This window comes from Cherax quadricarinatus, chromosome 84 (assembly GCF_038502225.1).
Source record: "Cherax quadricarinatus isolate ZL_2023a chromosome 84, ASM3850222v1, whole genome shotgun sequence".
Classification (NCBI taxonomy): Eukaryota; Metazoa; Arthropoda; class Malacostraca; order Decapoda; family Parastacidae; genus Cherax; species Cherax quadricarinatus.
The window spans coordinates 14,698,704-14,714,744 of record NC_091375.1 but is presented as its reverse complement, the minus strand read 5'-3'; the positions used below and the strand labels follow the sequence as shown (position 1 = coordinate 14,714,744).

At 38.5% G+C, this 16,041-nt stretch overlaps 1 protein-coding gene across 5 annotated transcripts in view; it reads right to left on the bottom strand.

The window, feature by feature from the left end:
• The window catches only part of kuz (zinc-dependent metalloprotease kuz), a 214,348-nt gene that overhangs the window by 31,725 nt on the left and 166,582 nt on the right, over positions 1 to 16,041 (bottom strand). For all 5 annotated transcript variants that reach the window (XM_053799441.2, XM_053799442.2, XM_053799443.2 and 2 more), the window contains exons 2-9: positions 11,204 to 11,313; positions 9,744 to 9,891; positions 8,906 to 9,474; positions 7,260 to 7,406; positions 5,314 to 5,509; positions 4,624 to 5,161; positions 3,068 to 3,236; positions 2,444 to 2,665 (exon numbers count right to left, since the gene is read on the bottom strand). In XM_053799441.2, coding sequence (XP_053655416.1) covers positions 2,444 to 2,665; positions 3,068 to 3,236; positions 4,624 to 5,161; positions 5,314 to 5,509; positions 7,260 to 7,406; positions 8,906 to 9,474; positions 9,744 to 9,891; positions 11,204 to 11,313 — 2,099 coding nt within the window. The remainder of the gene's footprint in view (positions 1 to 2,443; positions 2,666 to 3,067; positions 3,237 to 4,623; positions 5,162 to 5,313; positions 5,510 to 7,259; positions 7,407 to 8,905; positions 9,475 to 9,743; positions 9,892 to 11,203; positions 11,314 to 16,041) is intronic.

Sequence of the window (16,041 nt, the reverse complement as noted above, 5' to 3'; positions counted from 1 at the left end):
CAAAGTTCAATCAAAGGGCTCCCATTATCATTTACACCTGGCACCCCAAACTTACCTACCACACCCTCTCTAAAAGTTTCTCCTACTTTAGCATTCAGGTCCCCTACCACAATTACTCTCTCACTTGGTTCAAAAGCTCCTATACATTCACTTAACATCTCCCAAAATCTCTCTCTCTCCTCTGCATTCCTCTCTTCTCCAGGTGCATACACGCTTATTATGACCCACTTCTCGCATCCAACCTTTACTTTAATCCACATAATTCTTGAATTTACACATTCATATTCTCTTTTCTCCTTCCATAACTGATCATTCAACATTACTGCTACCCCTTCCTTTGCTCTAACTCTCTCAGATACTCCAGATTTAATCCCATTTATTTCCCCCCACCGAAACTCCCCTACCCCCTTCAGCTTTGTTTCGCTTAGGGCCAGGACATCCAACTTCTTTTCATTCATAACATCAGCAATCATCTGTTTCTTGTCATCCGCACTACATCCACGCACATTTAAGCATCCCAGTTTTATAAAGTTTTTCTTCTTCTCTTTTTTAGTAAATGTCTACAGGAGAAGGGGTTACTAGCCCATTGCTCCCGGCATTTTAGTCGCCTCATACGAACGCATGGCTTACGGAGGAAAGATTCTTTTCCACTTTCCCATGGACAATAGAAGAAATAAAGAGGAACAAGAGCTATTTAGAAAAAGGAGAAAAACCTAGATGTATGTATATATATATACATGTGCGTGTCTGTGAAGTGTGACCAAAGTGTAAGTAGGAGTAGCAAGATATCCCTGTTATCCAGCGTGTTTATGAGACAGAAAAAGAAACCAGCAATCCTATCATCATGCAAAACAGTTACAGGTTTCTGTTTCACAGTCATCTGGCAGGACGGTAGTACTTCCCTGGAAGAATTACTACCAATACACTAGCAGTGTCTTAGCTCCTAGTGTATTGTGACTGATAGGCTTTAAAGCCTATCACTACAAGGCTGCATATCGCTTGTTCACCACCAGTCAAGAATGCTTTAAGCCCTAAAACAAGGTTTAAGGTAAACTGTGTATATACACAGATACACACCTGAATACAGGCAGGCCCCACTTTAAAGTGCTTCACTTTACTGTTTTCCTAATGAAGCAGGTTTCAATTATACCCATTCTTCACTTACTCAAGACTTCCTACTATATATATATTTATCACTCACCATAAGCTAAGGAAAAAAATATTTTAAGGCAAGTAATGTGTTCTCCATGGGGAAGTGGAACAGAATTCTTCCTCCGTAAGCCATGCATGTCGTAAGAGGTGACTAAAATGCCAGGAGCAAGGGGCTAGTAACCCCTTCTCCTGTATGTATTACTAAATTTAAAAGACGAAACTTTCGTTTTTCCTTTTAAGAACATAAGAACATAAGAACGAAGGAACACTGCAGAAGGCCTACTGGCCCATGCGAGGCAGGTCCAAGTCTCCTACCGGCTTAAGCCAATGCACCCAACCTAGTCAGGTCAGATCACATTGACTTAAGGGAGGAACACGGCAACCGACCTGGTAGCACAAGCTATCAGGTCCAACTCTCACCCACCCACATCCACTCATGTATTTATCCAACCTATTTTTAAAGCTACACAACGTTCTGGCCTCTATAACTGTACTTGGGAGTTTGTTCCACTCATCCACAACTCTATTACCAAACCAGTACTTTCCTATATCCTTCCTGAATCTGAATTTTTCCAACTTAAAACCATTGCCCATTTGGGCCGCCCCACCTCAGTGGGATATGGCTGGTGCGTTGAAAGAAGAAGTAATGTGTGTACTGTATATGTACTATCGCTCACTTAATATGTGATAGTGTAAACATGTGTTATCAGGCTTTTAGATGCATCTGAAAGTAAAAAAAGACTATGTTGCACTTTACGGTGGTAGCCCAGAACCTGACCTGCTGTGTAAGTGGGGCCTTCTTGTATATATATCCTGTTATGCACGAAGGACAATGTTCCAATCTTAACATACAAGCGTGAAATGGTGACAGCAATGGTTTACTGTACAAGCAATTTATTGGGAGGAAATGAGTAATTGGCATTTTATAACATCTCAGGTCGATTATTTTTATCCTTTTACAATATAGTATGTAGTACAAAATAATACAAGTTGAATGGCAATGCATTTTAATCATTATAATGTAAATCTTTTAAGTTTAACCTAATGTTACATCAGATTCTACAGAAATTGACGACACATAATTTCTTGTAAAATTAAAATTAGTGAAAAAATTAATACACCCTCAGTTTGTAGGCGATGTTACAAAATTTAAACCTTTTAGACTGTAGCCAGCATGTTAAAACTAATACATAACATCTTTCCCAGCACAGAACAGCAGCAATATCAGCATGCACTGAGCCTAACATTTCAAGTAACCAAGAGTAAAACATTAACTGCAGTAACATCTCACCTGGAAGTTATTGCATGGTGCTCCTGGCCTCATAAACACAGGTCCACCACCAAACACATCTTTCAACTCTGATGTGGACTTGCAGCTCGAGCTGTCGTTCCCAATCTGGCAAGCTATCTCGCAAAGCTTCTTCTTGTCATGTACACGGTCAGAAGTGAGGAAACATTCCTTCATTCCTTTAGCAAGGCAGATTGACCCACTACATTTTCCCTTGGTGCACACCTGAGGATAGTCACAGAAGCAAACTATTAATGACTTCTTTTACACTTCAATTACTTTAGAGACATCAATGATTAACCAATTATTTCTAATAAACAGTAATTTAATTCAACTATTTTAATCAAATTTCCATTTTTGGATACTTTCATAGAAGTTATCCCAAAGAATCACATCTAATACAATATATTAAAAGTGACCGACAAAAATAGGCAGTGTAGAGCAAAGATATAACATCAAAGAATCTAGGAAGGACAACTCTTGCAAATAGGTATTATGCACTAAATGTGTTTCATACCACTTAAGCATTCCTAGAAATTTAAATGTAAAATGGTTAGGTAATATTGATGTAGAGTATATAGCAACTTGTTAGACATTTTGCTGGTCACAGAACTTCAATAGTCCTACCTTTGTGCCTTCATTGCATTCCTTGTATTCCTCTTTTGGAACTGGTTGAGGGCAAGATGCCTTATCTCCTTCACAATAGGCAGATTCTTCGCAGTCTGTCTCAGTGTGGCACTGGATGTCCTGCACAAAGGTACACTTTTCACGGTCACAACACGGTCCTTCACTAGGGCTGAAAGATTTTTTTTTTTTTTTTTACAGTAATATGATCCCAACTATCATCATCTGCCTACTCATGTTATATAAACCACTGTTTTCAGTTATACCTGATGATACATGTAGATGCAGGATTCTGACAAAGTGAACATAAGGGGAAAAAAATTAAGCCTTACTTTCCATAAAACAAACAATAAAGTTCTCCAAGTCTGTCGGAAAGGAAACACCCGCTACGTACTGTAGAGGGCAAAATTATTTGAGAATACATATATATATATATATAACAGTAAATACAGACAAAGACCACAAAGCTATATCAAAAGGTTTTAAACTGCCAAAATTATTTTCAAAGTATCTGCCTATTCTTGAGCTAACATTATAATACCTGTAAAGTGGTACCCCGAGTTTTGAACTGCTTCCAACTCGAACAACTATGTAAGTGTATTTGTGAAAGTGTGTTTGTAAGTGTATTTTTGGGGGTCTGAAATGGACTAATCTAATCTCATTTACATTATTCCTTATGGGAACAAATTCGTTTGGTATTGGCACTCAAACAGCATTCAGGAATGATATAAGTTTGAAACTTGGAGTACCACTGTAGTTCGTTCTTGCTAGGTACTGGAAGAACCAGTGACTAAAGTAATATTATGATGTCAGTTACCTAGATGTAGTTAAGGAAAAGACCCTGCAAACTGTGGGAGAGAAATATGATCATTACCTTGAGAGTGTTCTGAGGGTCAATGCCCCCCAAGGCCCAGTACTAGGTTAAACAGGCATTCTATCCATTCACATTTCATCCCACAAGTATACTCCTCCCCAGGCACAGAAAATATCTTCCAGAGTTATAAAGACACTTGACTGAGCATTTATAATTGCAAAAGGACTTATGCAAAAAAAAAAAACTTCCCACGTGTTGACCACCAAACGTGGCCAACATGTGGGATTTTTTTTATTTTTTTTTCAAGAATGTACAGAAAGAAGATGGATAAACAAAAGAACTAAGCAACAAATAATGACATAAAACGAAGACAGTACAGTATACTGTATATTGATGGGATAATGTAAGGTAAAGAAAATTAGGAAGACCTTCAAGAAAAACAGTACATACATGTATAGTATATACATTATTAGGAATAATACATTGAGATACAGTCAACCCTTGGTTCAACAGACTAATAGGGAAAGTAAGTGGCTGGTAATGACAGTTATGGTGGCTGGAAACTAAACTGTTTTCCTGTGATTGATTGTAACAATAACCGACAATTCTATAGATAACAAGACACGTTTCCAAATCAGCTGAGCCAGCAGAGTTTGTCCTGCATTCCTGAAATCTGTTAAATTGAAGGGTTGGTGTATAATGAATGGAACAGGGAATGGAATTAGAAAATCTGGGAGATCATTACCTGCACCGTGTGTTGTTCTTGCGTGTACATTCTTTGGCTGAAGGGTTTAGCATCTTATCAGCTGCTGATATTTTAAGTGGATAACAGCATTTTTCTTGGCATTCATCCATGTCAAAACCACAATCACACTCCTCCCCTTCCTCAACAATCTTGTTACCACAGAAGGCACCATTATTCTCAGTGAAACAATTCGTTCTTCTCTTTTCTGAAATAGCATCGAGCACCAAGGAAATGTTGCGAACAGAACAAGGGGAAAATTTGTCGTTGTTGAGGCGATCTCCACTCGTGGCTGACGAGAACATAATGAAGTTTCCCTGCAGCCCTCCTGGTTTGCAAGTCTCAGGAAAGTCATGGGGTGAGCCAAAATTATGGCCAATCTCATGAGCTAAAGTGAGCTGAGAAACTTTGGGTGGCACCCTAGAGTTGTAGTTGAGGAATGTTATGATGCCAGTATTTAGGGAACGCTTTTCAGAATGACGGAAGCCTCCCAAGTTCTCGGTGTAGGTTTTGTACTTTTCACATATGCCCCCAGAGGCGCCTGCAAGTTAAGAGAGGAGTTTACCAACACGAGTGTCAAGATCCATCCTGATGGGTGTGTAGACAATATAAATGGGTGTGAATCAACAAATATTTTTGGAAACTTATTAATGTTTAACCAGTATTTTAACAAGTAGGTAGGCCACAAATTACCTGAAGGTGATGCAACCCAAGCCAGCCCAAGAGTACCTCCAGTGAAATCTCTGAAGGTGAACACGTATGCCAGACAGAAGTCGTCATGCTTCTTTTGGGAATGCAAGTTGAGAAAGTTACTTACATCTACATTAGCTTTACAAAATTTGTTGGTCTCGCCCACATAATTAGCACGACATGGCTTATCATCGTCAATCTGAAACAAAATACACTATTATAGCTCACTATACTTATACAGGAATTTAATGAATACACTAAGCTCTTGCTGATGTTTTTGACTAAATCTCCACATCTATGGATACAATAAGCTCCAACATTCTCCTTCGCTAATAATAAAAAAAGATACAGTACAGTGCTTCAATTAAGATCTTTTGTCCTTAAAAAATTAGATTTTATTTTTTCTCCAGGAAGCAAAAAAGAAAAGATTGGCAAGTAATGATAAGAATGCATAACCACCTGGTTGAACCGGAAACAGAGCCAGCATCTGGTATATAAGAGCTGTGGATATTAATGCTGCTAACTCTCTTAAAACTTTCTCTCCATAGCAAATACGTCAAGATTCTTGTTTGCAAAGATCTTAAAGCAAACCAGAACAAAATAATACACAAATAACCCACACATAGGAGAGAGGAGCTTCGTAAATGGTCCAAGTCAGACCAAAACGTCATAAGCTCCTCTCTCCTATGTGCGGATGATTTGTATATTGTTCCAGTCATGGCATTGTGCCTTTTTGTTATTCACAGCAAATTAACATTTATTGGCAGACTTCTCACCAAGTCCAATGTAATATTTACAGCTTTCACACGGATCCATATTAAAGACTATCTGACAACAACATATGGATACCTGTGTACATTAAATGTGACTGAGGGAAAAACCAGAAATACAAGGAAGTATTGGTCTGCACATTAAGATTCACTTCAGTAATTTTCACTTACCTGTTTAATAACATAAATGTAGTCAAAGTTTTGGCAGAAAAAATTAAGAGATCTGGAGAATGCATAAGGAGCCTTCACTGTCCATATAAATTCAGTCATCACAAATTACTGAGAATACCGACTCCCTCAAACTGTACTCCTTGGAACACAAGCGAGAAAGATGCATTATAAATCTACTCCTGGAAAATTCTGTAAGGAATGGTTCCAAATCTTGCCACTGAAATCACTCCCGACGAAGGCAAGATGCTCGGCAGAAGTTGCAAAATATCTCCAATAAACAGCAGACATGCAGTGAGTACTGACCCATTAAATTGTATAGAGTGGCCAAATTATAATATAGTAACAAAAGCTGTTACACCCTCTAGAAAACAATAAAAGTAAATAAACTAATACTTTTCTTAGTACAGATACTCATGAACCTTAGGAATATAACTTAACACTTTTATCTCCTAAAAGGACTAGTACATATAGTACTGGATGCCCCTTTCCCCTTTTACCTCTGCCTCCCATACCACACCAAGGAAGCACCTTACCTGCCTGCCTGCCTCACTCGATAGTGTTTATAGCATTTATGCACCCATAAAGGAACCAGTCTGTACTGTATTAGCAGCACTGACCAATATTTACTACACTACATTCCTTACTCGTCCAGGCTGTTAGTGTTGAAGAGAATGTCTGAATATTGTTCCATACTTGAAAGTTTCCAAGAATGCAGCCCTCACAAATACAGAGGTCTGGCTAATTACAAATACTGTAGGTAATTGCACCTTGAACCATTTTATTTTTATTAACACATTGGTCATTTTCCACAAGGCAAAGTGACCCAAAAAATGAAGAAACTTCCATCATCACTCACACCATCACCGTCTTGCCAAAGGGACGCCGATACTATAGTTCAAAACGGTAATATGTCTTAATTACAAGCCTAACTTGCAACTCATAAGATTAGTTGGTTATATACAATTTTCTTAAAATACCAAATAAAGCATCATACAGCACTGTGCTCACCTTGATTCTCTGGACTTCAAATCTGATGTTTCTGTGTTTGTACTTGCCATTGAACTTGACATTAGCATATATATGGTTTATCGCTTTTATGTGTTGCGAGATCATTGCTGTGATCTCATCACGCGTCTTCTCCTTATCATTTCCCTCCTGGCGACAGAGTGAAAAAAACACAAAATATCAATATTTTGTTTTTCCAGCATGCACATGACACAGTACATAAATGAAAAATAAATAAAAGTAATAATTATAATAAAATGCCTTAATATACAGTAATAATACTGTGATAGTAGTATCACTGATTATTACCCTCAGAAGGTTAATAATCAAGGATAACCCAAAATGCCAGTGACTTATTTTTACATCCTCACCATGATGAGACTCACAACAGTTCATGTACTCTTAGGTTCCTGTCCTAAACCCATAAATGCAACAAACACTTCTTTACCCTTAAGTAATGATCATTTGTATACAACATTGTCTACACATACTCCTCCTAAATCCTCCTTCTTAATTTTGCATGTTAACCCTAAATCCATCAATAATAATCCTTCCATGTAATTTACCCAGAAGACTAAACAGTCATTTTTCCCCATAATTCTTATTCACTGTCTTGTCCTTCTTTTGCATTGTACAAATGAACTTTGCATATCCTTAGATACCTTCCCTTCTTTAATGCAAATACATTGGTACCCCGAGTTTCGTACAGCTCCCAACTTGAACAATTATTTAAGTGTATTATTGTAAGTGCATTTTTAAGTATAATTTTTGGGGTTTGAAACAGACTAATCTAATTTACATTATTCCTTATGGGAACAAATTCGTTTGGTAACAGCACTCGAACAGCCTTCTGGAACGAATTTTGTATGAAACTAAGCACCACTGTATTGAAAAAATATGCTAACCAATCCAGAAAACTACATCCCCACCTGCATTTAACATCTCAATCTCATTTGTCCCAGCTGCTTTACCCACTTTTCAATCTACCCACTGTCTCATGCGCTCCCCCATCATCCGCGTACACAGAAGCTGTGACTCATCCCCTGCAATCACATCTAGGCAAGTACACACACACACACACCTGACTCTTTCTTGCTCCTAAAAGATATTATTCCTCTTTGTCCAATGCATGAAATCACTGCTTCCCTTTTATCAACATATAACAGCCCCTTAAAATATTCTGCATCTTCCCAGCACATAATCAAATGTCTCCCACTTTCATTTTTGACTGTCTAGTCCATCTACTCTCCAGGCTTTCTCAACTTATTAATCTCCCTCCAAAACTGTTCTTATTTTCAGCCAAATTTACTGATAGTTTCACCCCATTCTTTCATTGGCTCTTTTTATGCATTTCCTCACCATTCTCAGCCTAGCTTTTTCTCTCCACATACTTTGTCTTGTATGTGTCATTTCTAAATTATAAAAATCTCTTGATATAAAGAATAAAACATCTTAGACAAGCCAACACTGAGGTAAGAGGCAGAGTCAGGAACTATGACTTGCAAGTACAGTTAGGCAAGTATTACCAAATACGCCAAGACAAAATGTAAGAAGGAAGAGTTAAAGAGGGCAATTGAGGTGAAGAAGGCAGTAGAGGAAGATCATGAAATACCATATAAAACTTCAGTTTGAAGACATTGACTGCTTACCTGTTTATATATATGATGCCACAACATGGGGTCAGTCTGTATGGAGAGAGAACAAGTTCCCTTATTGTCTTCTCCAACGCCAATCCCAACGGCTCTTTTATGTCGCAAGTTTACTTCCTCACTGTACTTGTTGTGATAATCATCTAGAATACTGTCATATATGCCATGAAATCCACTTTCTTCTTGAACCGTTCTATATTTATCTTGTGTATCCAACCATTTTTTGTATTTGTACTGACTACGGAGGTGGGCTGGCATTTCTAAGTATCGCCTGGCTGCAGCTTCTTTCTCCTCTTCTAAATCTGCAGAGTTTTGAACACTGTCCATCCAGGCAGCCACGTCATCCGTCGCCCCACAACCAGAGGTGTGCCCTTCCCGAACTTTTGTGTAGGGGTCATCCACATGATCGTTATGATATATAACAGAGTGGAAGCCCGCATGAGTGGAATTATGACGTGGGAAGTACTTATGGGCATGTTCAACATAGAAGGTGCCATCACGCTCGCTGGCTATCACACCCTCAAATACCCCATCCCGTATGCTGCCCCACACCTTAGACCCTGGGTCATCTGCAAGTGAAACAAAAACTGTTAACATAAAGCCATCAACTTAACCATGAAAGTTAGCACACTGATGCATTTAAAATTTATATATATTTTTTTTTTTGAAATGCATTTAACAAAAATGTGCATTTTTGTGCCAATATGAATATTAAGACCAGAGAAATTAATACATTATTTGCTTCTTGTGACATAACTCAGTACATTTTACAACTGTAAACTTGCATTACAGTACTAACAAGAACAATAACATTGTGCATTATACAGAATTAACTCACTTTGAAGGGTCCCTTCATATATGTGACTAAAATCTAGGCCTTCTAGATCAGCTGGGACTTCTACTTTCACAAATGGGCTAATGGTTTGCGTGTCCCGCTTCAAACGCAGGTGGAACGACCGCCCGTGTGATGCAAAAGATATAGTCAGCTGCAAGTAAACAAAACTGCTGTACTCAATTTTGTAGTCTCTTATTCAGTTTATATATTAAATATGTCAGTGTCAAAATGGTTTATATGGTGGTCAAAAAAATATTTAAAAAATTCCAGAAAGAATTATCAGGAAAAAGACTGTTCAAAAGAGAACTAGGGAAAAAAGAAAAGATAGAGTTAATCAGCTTGCTTTAATGCAGTAGGAAATGTATAGTTAACCTTCACTGCCCATATAAATTCAGTGAAGCTTGTAAATTACTGAGAATACCAAGTCCCTTGAATGGCATTCCCTGCAATGCAAGTAAAACATCTCATAATTTACACCTGGAAAATTCAAGAGGGACAGGTCCCAAATCTACACTTGGAAATCACTCACTACAAAAGCCAGAGGCTTAATAAATGGTGCAAAATACCCCCAGTGAACAATAGGGATGTCAAGACCAAATTACAAGATAACTCATTTGGTGTTATGAAACAAGAATTTTGACAGCACTAAATATCCTGGTTGGTCAGGCAATCAACCAGAAGGCCTGGGTCTGGGACCAAGCCACAGCGGTGATGACCCTCAAAATCTTTAGGAAACCTTCAGATAACTATTTTACTTTCATTATACTGTACCTACATGGAGTAGGTATCAGGGATCAATGCCCCTGCAGTCTGGTCCCAGACTAGGCCTTCTGCTGGATGGCTTGATCAACCAAGCTGCTGATGGTAGCAGCATGCAGTCCAGCAAGTGCTAGACAACTAGTAACAGATGATCTAATAAATGGACATAATTTTAAATTATCGAAGGACAATCACGATTCAAACAAACATTGAGAGTACTTCAATATTACTTATTAAAACATGCAAAAAAAAAAAAAAAAAAAAAAAAAAAAAAAAAAAAAACTTTCAGCTCAATGAAGCAAAATATACAATTTCTTTAGCTGAAAAGCTGACAAAGTGATTTCCAGCAAAACAGTTCTGTAGCAACACATAACTACCATACTCTAACTATTACATTAAAGAGAGGAAAGATAATTTTCAAATTTTTCTCAAGTCTCCAACTTTTATTGTACCACCTTAAAAGCCTCTTGTAAATAAAGCCTAGTTCTCGTTGGCAGCCCGCTGGTCCACAGATCCATCACAGCCTGGTTGATGTGGTATTTGGCGGAGATACTGATCGAGTTTCCTCTTGAAGATTTCTTCACTCGTCCCAACAGTGTAGAAGTGGAGAGAAGAGGAGGTAAACAAAAATGGGGAGGAGAGGGAGGGGGAGGAGAGAAAGGAGAAAACAGTTTTAGTAGAGTTGAAGGAAGAAGACACATTACCTGTTCATCAGTGTAGAGGGACCTCTTGACCCGTTGGTGGTTTCTGTGCACCACTTGGGAGTCATACCGCAGCACCTCAAACTGGCTCACATACTCGCTCAGCGCAGACCCTGCAAATAAAAATAAATGAGCAAAAATCATAATTTGAAACCCATAAACATCAGACTTAAAACAACAAGCAGCCAGCAACTGATTTTCTGAACACACAGACATCCCAGACCCAACTCCTGTAAACATGTATAAAAGTGAATGGTTCAGTGAACTGACAAGTTCATAAATTAAACACATGCAACGCTTGGGAATCTTATTGAGGAAATGTTTTGCCACTGTGTGGCAAATATTACTTCAATGGAGATTCCTAAGTGTTGCACATGTGTCTAATTTATCATCTTGCAAACATAACTAGGCAGGCACAAAATACTAAATACAGCTTCTCCTCATTTAACAATGGAGTTCCATTTCTAAGACCAAGTCATTAAACGAATTCATCACTAAGTGAGGAGCATACTATAATGATGGTGGGTTTGTGTCAATCATCTTTGATACTGTTTTAATGTCACTTTTGCACCATTTTTAACATTTTTGGTGTATTTTTAAATGTTTATAGTACAGTAGTGTACTGTATACTGAAATAAACAGAATAGAGGAAATATTTTTTTTTTATTTTTTTATTATCACACCGGCCGATTCCCACCAAGGCAGGGTGGCCCGAAAAAGAAAAACTTTCACCATCATTCACTCCATCACTGTCTTGCCAGAAGGGTGCTTTACACTACAGTTTTTAAACTGCAACATTAACACCCCTCCTTCAGAGTGCAGGCACTGTACTTCCCATCTCCAGGACTCAAGTCCGGCCTGCCGGTTTCCCTGAATCCCTTCATAAATGTTACTTTGCTCACACTCCAACAGCACGTCAAGTATTAAAAACCATTTGTCTCCATTCACTCCTATCAAACACGCTCACGCATGCCTGCTGGAAGTCCAAGCCCCTCGCACACAAAACCTCCTTTACCCCCTCCCTCCAACCCTTCCTAGGCCGACCCCTACCCCGCCTTCCTTCCACTACAGACTGATACACTCTTGAAGTCATTCTGTTTCGCTCCATTCTCTCTACATGTCCGAACCACCTCAACAACCCTTCCTCAGCCCTCTGGACAACAGTTTTGGTAATCCCGCACCTCCTCCTAACTTCCAAACTACGAATTCTCTGCATTATATTCACACCACACATTGCCCTCAGACATGACATCTCCACTGCCTCCAGCCTTCTCCTCGCTGCAACATTCATCACCCACGCTTCACACCCATATAAGAGCGTTGGTAAAACTATACTCTCATACATTCCCCTCTTTGCCTCCAAGGACAAAGTTCTTTGTCTCCACAGACTCCTAAGTGCACCACTCACTCTTTTTCCCTCATCAATTCTATGATTCACCTCATCTTTCATAGACCCATCCGCTGACACGTCCACTCCCAAATATCTGAATACGTTCACCTCCTCCATACTCTCTCCCTCCAATCTGATATTCAATCTTTCATCACCTAATCTTTTTGTTATCCTCATAACCTTACTCTTTCCTGTATTCACCTTTAATTTTCTTCTTTTGCACACCCTACCAAATTCATCCACCAATCTCTGCAACTTCTCTTCAGAATCTCCCAAGAGCACAGTGTCATCGGCAAAGAGCAGCTGTGACAACTCCCACTTTGTGTGTGATTCTTTATCTTTTAACTCCACGCCTCTTGCCAAGACCCTCGCATTTACTTCTCTTACAACCCCATCTATAAATATATTAAACAACCACGGTGACATCACACATCCTTGTCTAAGGCCTACTTTTACTGGGAAAAAATTTCCCTCTTTCCTACATACTCTAACTTGAGCCTCACTATCCTCGTAAAAACTCTTCACTGCTTTCAGTAACCTACCTCCTACACCATACACTTGCAACATCTGCCACATTGCCCCCCTATCCACCCTGTCATACGCCTTTTCCAAATCCATAAATGCCACAAAGACCTCTTTAGCCTTATCTAAATACTGTTCACTTATATGTTTCACTGTAAACACCTGGTCCACACACCCCCTACCTTTCCTAAAGCCTCCTTGTTCATCTGCTATCCTATTCTCCGTCTTACTCTTAATTCTTTCAATTATAACTCTACCATACACTTTACCAGGTACACTCAACAGACTTATCCCCCTATAATTTTTGCACTCTCTTTTATCCCCTTTGCCTTTATACAAAGGAACTATGCATGCTCTCTGCCAATCCCTAGGTACCTTACCCTCTTCCATACATTTATTAAATAATTGCACCAACCACTCCAAAACTATATCCCCACCTGCTTTTAACATTTCTATCTTTATCCCATCAATCCCGGCTGCCTTACCCCCTTTCATTTTACCTACTGCCTCACGAACTTCCCCCACACTCACAACTGGCTCTTCCTCACTCCTACAAGATGTTATTCCTCCTTGCCCTATACACGAAATCACAGCTTCCCTATCTTCATCAACATTTAACAATTCCTCAAAATATTCCTTCCATCTTCCCAATACCTCTACCTCTCCATTTAATAACTCTCCTCTCCTATTTTTAACTGACAAATCCATTTGTTCTCTAGGCTTTCTTAACTTGTTAATCTCACTCCAAAACTTTTTCTTATTTTCAACAAAATTTGTTGATAACATCTCACCCACTCTCTCATTTGCTCTCTTTTTACATTGCTTCACCACTCTCTTAACTTCTCTCTTTTTCTCCATATACTCTTCCCTCCTTGCATCACTTCTACTTTGTAAAAACTTCTCATATGCTAACTTTTTCTCCCTTACTACTCTCTTTACATCATCATTCCACCAATCGCTCCTCTTCCCTCCTGCACCCACTTTCCTGTAACCACAAACTTCTGCTGAACACTCTAACACTACATTTTTAAACCTACCCCATACCTCTTCGACCCCATTGCCTATGCTCTCATTAGCCCATCTATCCTCCAATAGCTGTTTATATCTTACCCTAACTGCCTCCTCTTTTAGTTTATAAACCTTCACCTCTCTCTTCCCTGATGCTTCTATTCTCCTTGTATCCCATCTACCTTTTACTCTCAGTGTAGCTACAACTAGAAAGTGATCTGATATATCTGTGGCCCCTCTATAAACATGTACATCCTGAAGTCTACTCAACAGTCTTTTGTCTACCAATACATAATCCAACAAACTACTGTCATTTCGCCCTACATCATATCGTGTATACTTATTTATCCTCTTTTTCTTAAAATATGTATTACCTATAACTAAACCCCTTTCTATACAGAGTTCAATCAAAGGGCTCCCATTATCATTTACACCTGGCACCCCAAACTTACCTACCACACCCTCTCTAAAAGTTTCTCCTACTTTAGCATTCAAGTCCCCTACCACAATTACTCTCTCACTTGGTTCAAAGGCTCCTATACATTCACTTAACATCTCCCAAAATCTCTCTCTCTCCTCTGCATTCCTCTCTTCTCCAGGTGCATACACGCTTATTATGACCCACTTCTCGCATCCAACCTTTACTTTAATCCACATAATTCTTGAATTTACACATTCATATTCTCTTTTCTCCTTCCATAACTGATCATTTAACATTACTGCTACCCCTTCCTTTGCTCTAACTCTCTCAGATACTCCAGATTTAATCCCATTTATTTCCCCCCACTGAAACTCTCCTACCCCCTTCAGCTTTGTTTCGCTTAGGGCCAGGACATCCAACTTCTTTTCATTCATAACATCAGCAATCATCTGTTTCTTGTCATCCGCACTACATCCACGCACATTTAAGCAACCCAGTTTTATAAAGTTTTTCTTCTTCTCTTTTTTAGTAATTGTATACAGGAGAAGGGGTTACTAGCCCATTGCTCCCGGCATTTTAGTCGCCTCATACGACACGCATGGCTTACGGAGGAAAGATTCTTTTCCACTTCCCCATGGACAATAGAAGAAATAAAAAAGAAACAAGAGCTATTTAGAAAAAGGAGAAAAACCTAGATGTATGTATATATATATATGCATGTGCGTGTCTGTGAAGTGTGACCAAAGTGTAAGTAGGAGTAGCAAGATATCCCTGTTATCTTAGCGTGTTTATGAGACAGAAAAAGAAACCAGCATATTTTTTAAACAATGGTATTTCATTTAAAATATTTTAGTCATACAACAGAAGTATAGTTAATCTTCCTTATGTACTCACATGTCTATTTCAAGATTTTTTTCAACTATTTTGGACACCGAACCCACAGTTTTCCTTGTGTTAAGATTTATGCAAGGAAAACTTTCCCTACTTATAAGCACTAATAAAGTTTATATTGTGCGTTAAAACACTATCATAATTTTTGTTTTGTGTGTTAAAAGAGTAATATATGTAGTGGAACACTGCAGATACACTCAACATCACTTTTATTATTATTTTATCTCGTTTTTATAGAGATTTTTCTGAAAATTATTAATTACAGTACTACTAGCATGTATTTTTCTATTAACTACCATGCATATTTAGATATAATTCCCAATATCACAAGTAAAATTGTTTAATTAGGAATACTTAGGTAGTTAAAAATTCACAAGGATAACAGATGTTGCCTTTCTTGTAGTACTGAAGATATAATGTCTGAGGAAATAAGCTCTAATATACATTATTTATGTACGTATATATATACTGGTCAGAGAGCCCATTGTAAATCCTAGGCGTCGGTAAATGAGTACGTAGCTAAGTGAGGAGAGGCTGTATTCATGGGATCTGACAAGGTATATTATATTCATGGAGAACACTAAACCCATAGGAGTTGTAGAGTACCTG